The sequence below is a fragment of the Manis pentadactyla genome, chromosome 13 (genome assembly GCF_030020395.1).
Source record: "Manis pentadactyla isolate mManPen7 chromosome 13, mManPen7.hap1, whole genome shotgun sequence".
Lineage (NCBI taxonomy): Eukaryota > Metazoa > Chordata > Mammalia > Pholidota > Manidae > Manis > Manis pentadactyla.
In genome coordinates, this window is record NC_080031.1 from 50633777 (window position 1) to 50640790 (window position 7014).

Consider the following 7014-nt stretch of genomic DNA (forward strand, 5'->3'; position numbering starts at 1 on the left):
ATGATGTACCTACCAAAAGAAGTAAAAACATATGATCACAAATAGGAGGTCAAGGAAATTTTAGTCATAACAGTTCCAACCTGAAGATAGCCCAGATATCCATTGACAAAATAGTGGAAAATTAAAAGGTGATATATTCAAAGAACAAAATAAAATGTAGCAAAAAAAGGAACAAACTTCTGAAAACCAGAAGTGTGGAGTGATCATCAAAAATATATTAATATTAAGCTGATATATGTATTCATATACACATATATATGTATGTGTGTATTTTAGTTACACTGATATGACAAGAATAGACCAAACTGGAGGCTAGACATGCAAATCAGAGCAGTGGTGGTAGCTGGGGAGAATTTCCTGGAAAGGACAGGTGGGACATTTTTGCCGTGGGGAAAGTTATGCTTCTTGATACTGGGCCTGATTTACGAATGCATGTATGGTAGAGAGTGGCTAATAGGCACACTTCACATGTGACTGATCTACTCTTTGTAAATTATACAGTAATTTAAAACAAATATCAACAAGTGATCTTCAAAAATAAATACTTAGTTGACTTTTTAAACAAATAGTTTTGCAAAAATTGGAGTAGAAACATTGTAGTTAGGATTTGTATTTCACAGATTTATAAAACTCCACAATTCCATTTGCTCATGACAGCTTAGTATATGATCTGCAAATATGCAGCTTTGTTCACAGTTCAGAAAAATAGAAAAATGTATGTGCATGTGTGTGTGTGTATATATATATATGTATGTATGCTTCACTCTAGAAAATCTCACAGTCAGCTTGTTTAATCTTACACCTTGGAACAAAGAAGCATAATGTTAGTCATGACTCAAGGCTGTACACTGACTCACACACTTTCTCAGGGCTCCCTTGACCTCATTATTCCTTAGACTATAGATAATGGGATTCAGCATAGGGGTGAAGATAGTATAAAATGCTGCAACAACTTTATCAATGTTAGCTGACCCATAGGATTTGGGTCTCATATAGATAAATATGGCAGCTGCATAAAACAGTCCCACCACAGCCAAATGTGAGGAGCAGGTGGCAAAAGCCTTTCTGCGGGCTTCCGCAGAACGCATCTGGAGAACAGCAGCCAGGATGAGACTGTAGGAGGTCAGGATGAGGGAAAACGGGACCAGGAGCATTAACACACAGCAGGTGTACATGGCGTACTCAAAGACAGATGTGTCAGCACAAGCCAAACGCACCAGAGCGGGCGCCTCACAGAAGAAATGGTCAATCTTATGAGCCCTGCAAAATGGGAAGCTCAGGGTGGCAGCAGCCTGCACGAGCCCATCAGCTGCCCCCAGGAACCAGGACCCCCAGGTCATTCTCAGGCATAATCGCCAGCTCATGAGGATGGGGTATCTCAGGGGGTGGCAAATAGCCACATAGCGGTCATAGGACATGGTAGCTAAGAGGAAGCACTCTCCCCCTTCCAGAGTGATGAAGAACAATATCTGTACACCACAGCCAGTGGGGGAGATAGACTTTCTCCCTGTCACGTAGTCAGCAGCCATTTTGGGCACAATAGTGCAGACCAGCATCATGTCCATGAGTGAGAGCTGGCTCAGCAGGAAGTACATGGGCGTGTGCAGCTGGTGGTCCCGGTGAATCAGCAGGATCATGAGGGCGTTGCCCACGAGGGAGGTGAAGGCAACTGTCAGAGCCATCACAAAGAGAAACAGGTGGGCTCCTGAGTGGTTAAAGAGCCCCATGAGGATGAAATCTGAGGTGGTGTTACCCCTCGCCATGGTTCACACAGGACTGACACTGCAAATGGAGAAGCAGATGAGTTCCAGGATACACAGTGCTCCGTTTCATAAATGTTTTTGCTTGGAAAGCACTTGTGCGCTTTCAAAACCTTCGTCTGCCATTAGCAAAAATCTATTAACTTTGGCATAAAATTAGCTTCAACTTTTTCTCATTTCCAAGGTTTCCATAACTACTCTTTGACTTGAGTATTGAATAATTGGCATAATTTTAACAAGTTGCCGATGAAGTGCAATTGCTTTGTTAAGTGTGGTTTTGCTCTATGTTACACTACATAAATGGACTACACCCATATTATTCACCTATTTTCAGGTATGATTATGTTTGGCTTATATCATGTTTGGACAATATCCAGAAGCTGAGCTAAATCATCGTTTTTAGTTATACAAATCTGTGTACATGATATTGAGCTTTACACATATATAACATATCAAAATTCATTAAAGCCTTCCAAAAATCAGTTATTTTTCCTTATTGATTAATCCAGGAAGGAAATTTTACATTCCAAACAAGAGGACTTATATTCTGAAGCCTATAAGCTGAAAGGACTGAGTCTATAGGTGGAAAAATAGCTAAAGTATAAATTGTTAGTGACTTTGGTCTTATTTTACTGAGTTATACAATGAAAACAACAGTGACCTTGGAAACATTTTCTCCCATTGTAAGACTAGAATATTAAATCACACTTTCATTGACTTTAAAAGGTATTTTGCTGTAATGAGGCTCTTTCACCTCAAAGTCACAAAGACACAACTTTTCCTTGATAAAGAGGATAAAATAAAACTCCACGGATATTCACCCAAGCAGACATAAATTAATTTCTTCTTCATTTCCAAGGGAATGTAAATCTTTATGGACAGTGATCTGCTGGTGCTGAAACTGTTCTAACCTGGGGGACAAATGCAACCATAACTCCAGAGACAACGATGATGATTTGATCTCAAGTTCTGGTTTAATTCAATGAGATTCCATAGCAGAATGGGTCCCACTATTCCAAGGGCTTTTCTCCTCCCACCCCCACTTTACATGTCCAATTTGCAAAGCCAGGTAAACTGGAAAAATCAGTGCAAAATCTCCCTCAATCCCTGACTCCATTGCTTCCACATCACCATTGTACTGGCAGCCTTCTGCTTCAGGGTCTTAGTTGGTTGGTTTAGTTAGATATCCTAGATACACACTTCCCCCTTGCCTACTGGACCCTGGATTTACCAAAACTCTGTGATCTGCACACCATCATATCTCCAATGTGTGCACCACACTCACAGTAACTATATTAAATACCCAATTATTACCTTCAATATTCCTTCCCTTAAGTACCTCAAAACCATCATTTCTTTTACTTGTGACTTCAGTTTTTCCTGTATGTTGACATTCAATAGAATGTTGTTGGCAATCAATAGAATATTGAATTTGTTTAGAGACCGATGCGTAATTTAGTAACTATGTAATGTTGGGGAAATTTCTTAAATTTTGGTACATCTTACCAGTTTTTAAGAGTTTAGTCAATTAATTGAATTATTTCATATATTGTGCAATCTTGAGAACTCTTTTCCATCTCCTTAAGCTGAAAATCTGAACCAATGAAACAGCAATGCCCTGGGGACAGCAGCACAGCATGGCGAATACAGCCAATGGTGCTACAACATCTCTCTTTGTTCACAGATAGTAACAGCACTAGAGAAGGTGAGGATTTAGTAACATGGGTAACTGTTGAGCCACTGTGTTGTATATTTAAAATCAATATGAGATTGTATATCAGTGATGCTGCAATAAAAATAAAATTTAAAGAACAATAATGCCACCTTCTGCTCTCCCCTCAGCCCTTGGCAGTCTGCTTCCTGGCTCTGTTAATTTGTCTACTCTAGAATCCCCAAATAAATGGAACCACAGTTTTTATCCTTTTGTAAGCAACTTAATTTACTCAATATTATATCTTCAACATTTATCCATGCTCTAACATGCTCATAATTTCCTTCTCTTTTAAGGCTGATTAATAGTTCTTTGTATGTAAATACCGCATTTTGTTTATTAATTAGTTTATCCATCCATTGGCATTTGGGTTGCTTCCACTTCCTTTAGTATTATATTAAGTTCTAATTTAATAGGATTCTAATAGCAGATAATACATTTTTTATTTTGACAGGGTAAAGAATACTTTGACAAAAATATAGTTATTTGAGCTAACTCCTGCTAAATCATGCAAAATAAATTTAGATGTTTTTGAGAATATCCACAACTTACATGAGTATTAGTTTACAAATTATATTTTCTTATTATGAAGTTTCTAGTATTGTTCAAGTATTTTGTTAAATTTGGTATCATTAGCAATTAAATTCTCAATGGAGATTGGTGTTACATCTATGGATTTTATTTTTAGTTGAAATAAATGTATAAAAACAACCGGGGACCATGGATTCTAATTGTCTAGTCAGAATACTATAGCATTTATATTATTTAATGCAATGATCCTGTAAGAGTGCCTAGTTCAATTAAATGAGTGGTAGGCAATTATATTTGTCTAAAATATTATAACAAAATTCTTTTAGTAAAATTATTTTCTATATTTTCATATTACATAAGTGAGATAATTTAACACTAATTAAAATGTTTGTAACTTATGAAAAAGGACTCTAAGATAATTCTAACAAGTGTTATGGGTACAAAATGTGGTTGAAGTTAATAATAAGGAATTAATTCATCTTGAAAATAAAATATCTACAGTGACATTAAATGGAAGCATGAAATATCAACATTGACTTGTGTAGAAATAAGCAAATTTATAACACTGAAAAGTAAATATTTTCCTTCTCTTCCTTCAGTACAGCATCAGAAAGGTAGAGAATTTCTAACTATATTTTGTACTGTTTCCATAGTCCTTTTCGTGCTTAAATCGTGATATCTTTGTTTATATCACAAACCCTTCTCTTTTTCAATGTTAGTAGAAGGAACGAATATATTTTACACTTTTCATCATAATAACAGAAAATTTAGAACACTGCTTATGATTTTCTCTTCTATAAATTTCTGATCTCTATTGCCCCACCTTAATATTAAAACTGTAGATCTTTTTCTTTTCCCCAGGATGCTGAGATGACTAATCAACCTATAGTGTAAAAAATAAAGTAGTAGCAACCAAAACATTTACTTGATTGTACTGACAGTTTATTACAAGAGTTTTAACTTCATGACTCAATTGGCTAGCATATGATTCATCTTCAGGATGAATAAGAGGTGGGATTTTATTTGTAAAATTATATACAGGCAGTGATAAAATTGTGGATTATCTGGAATCCAAAATCCACAAGCAAATTATATGTTGAGTTTAGCATGACCTACTCACATAGGATGAAAATGATGACCCCCAACAGGTTGCCCTGGCACCCCTCTGAGCAGCATTGTCTTAAAGCACCATTGTGGATGGAGGAAGGATCTTCTAGTCTGTCTGCATCAGATTTGCTTATATCAGTGTCTGGAGTGCACTCTTAAGGGGTGTGGCCTTTGACATCTTTTGCTAAAAGTACCACCATATTTCTATGACTGAGCTGTGTATGTATGCCACTGTGGATTCCCAAGACGTTTAAAAAGAACACCAGAGCTTCAATATACATCCACACCTCCTTTCAGAAAACTGTGATTGACTAAAATGAAAGAGACTCATTTATGAGCAAAAGTGAAATGTAAATACATGTCCTTGAAAATGTACAATGAGTTAAAAATACAATAAGGAGTAATTAATGTGATTCTGCTAGTACTTGTCTAAACTCTGATAAGTGGGGAACATTACCAAGTATGTTATTGAGAGCCCAATATCACCATTGTGATTAAAATGATTAGCCCATGGTAGAAGTCACCTATCTTTTATGTCCTGAGGTTAATTTGGCAGTATCACAGCTCTGCTATAAATAACTTGTTTTGCATTTCTCTGATGATTAGTGATGTGGAGCATCTCTTCTTGGAGCTTTTGACCATCTCTATTTCTTCTTGAGAAAAATGTCTAATGAAGTCCTCTGCCCATTTTTTAATCAGATCATTATTTTTTTTGGTTTTGAGTTGCATGAGTTCTTCATATATTTTGTATATTAGTCCCTTATCAGATATATCATTTGCAAAAATCAGCTCTCATTCAGCAGATTGCCTTTTCATTTTGTTGGTGGTTTCCTGTGCTATGAAGTATTTTAGTTTGATGAAAATCAAATCCACAAAGAGATATTACCTCACACCAATCAGAGTGACAATTACCAAAAAGACAAGAAATAAGTATTTGGCAAGGAAGTGGAGAAAAGGAAACACTTTTATGCTGTTGGTGAGAATGTAAATTTATGCAGCCATTATGGAAAACAGTGTGGTGGTTTCTCAATCAACTAAAAATGGGAACCACATATTATCCAGTAATTCCACTTCTGGGAATTTACACCCAAAAAAGCAAAATAACTAATCTGAAAAAAAAAAACCACCCCTATGTTTATTGCATTAGTTACAATAGTTAAGACATAGAACAACCTAAGTGTGCATTGATGATGAATGAATCAAGATATGACACGTATATAACAATGGACTATTACTCAGCCATAAAAATAATGATATGTTGCCATTTATGGTGACATGGATAGAAGAAGGTATGTGGAATCTGAAAAACAAAACAAATGAACAAAGAAAGAAAATAGAAATAAACTCATAAAGAGAGAACAGATTTATAGTTGCCTAGGGGAGATGAGTAAATAAAGGGAAAACCAGGTGAAGGGGATAAAGAGATACATACTTTCGATTATAAAATTAATTAATCATGAGGATGAATGTCCAACACAGGGAATTTAGTCAATACTACTGTAAGAAATTTGTATGATGGCGGATGGTAACTATACTTATAAAAATAAGTATCAATTTGTGTTCATGCAATAGACTTTTAGTTTACATCTTATATGTTTGTTTGCACACAAGTACTAAAATCTGCTATAATAACAACATTCACAGCAGATTATATTCACTGTACCGAGCCCTTGTAGTTTTGTTCTTTCTGGAATGCTTTTCATGATTTCGTTATTGACTGTCCTTAATATTTTCAGTTTCTAAGCAAAGTTTCCAAGTTGGCTGCATCTTTTGCCAATCTTGTGACCTTGGTCTTGACTATGAGTATATGTTAATACCAGATTCCACTAACGAAAATTAAAACAACACATCTTCTTCAAAGAATAGTTTATGGGAAAATATGCCTCTGTACAACTGTCAAATACT

General features: G+C 35.8%; 1 protein-coding gene across 1 annotated transcript; it reads right to left on the reverse strand.

Moving 5' to 3' along the window:
• Positions 1 to 824: 824 nt before the first annotated feature.
• LOC118931262 (olfactory receptor 2T8-like) lies at positions 825 to 1799 on the reverse strand. The gene has a single exon (XM_057490552.1). The coding sequence runs from the start codon at positions 1761 to 1763 to the stop codon at positions 825 to 827; it is 939 nt and encodes a 312-aa protein (XP_057346535.1). The 5' UTR covers positions 1764 to 1799.
• Between the last annotated feature and the right edge of the window lie 5215 nt (positions 1800 to 7014).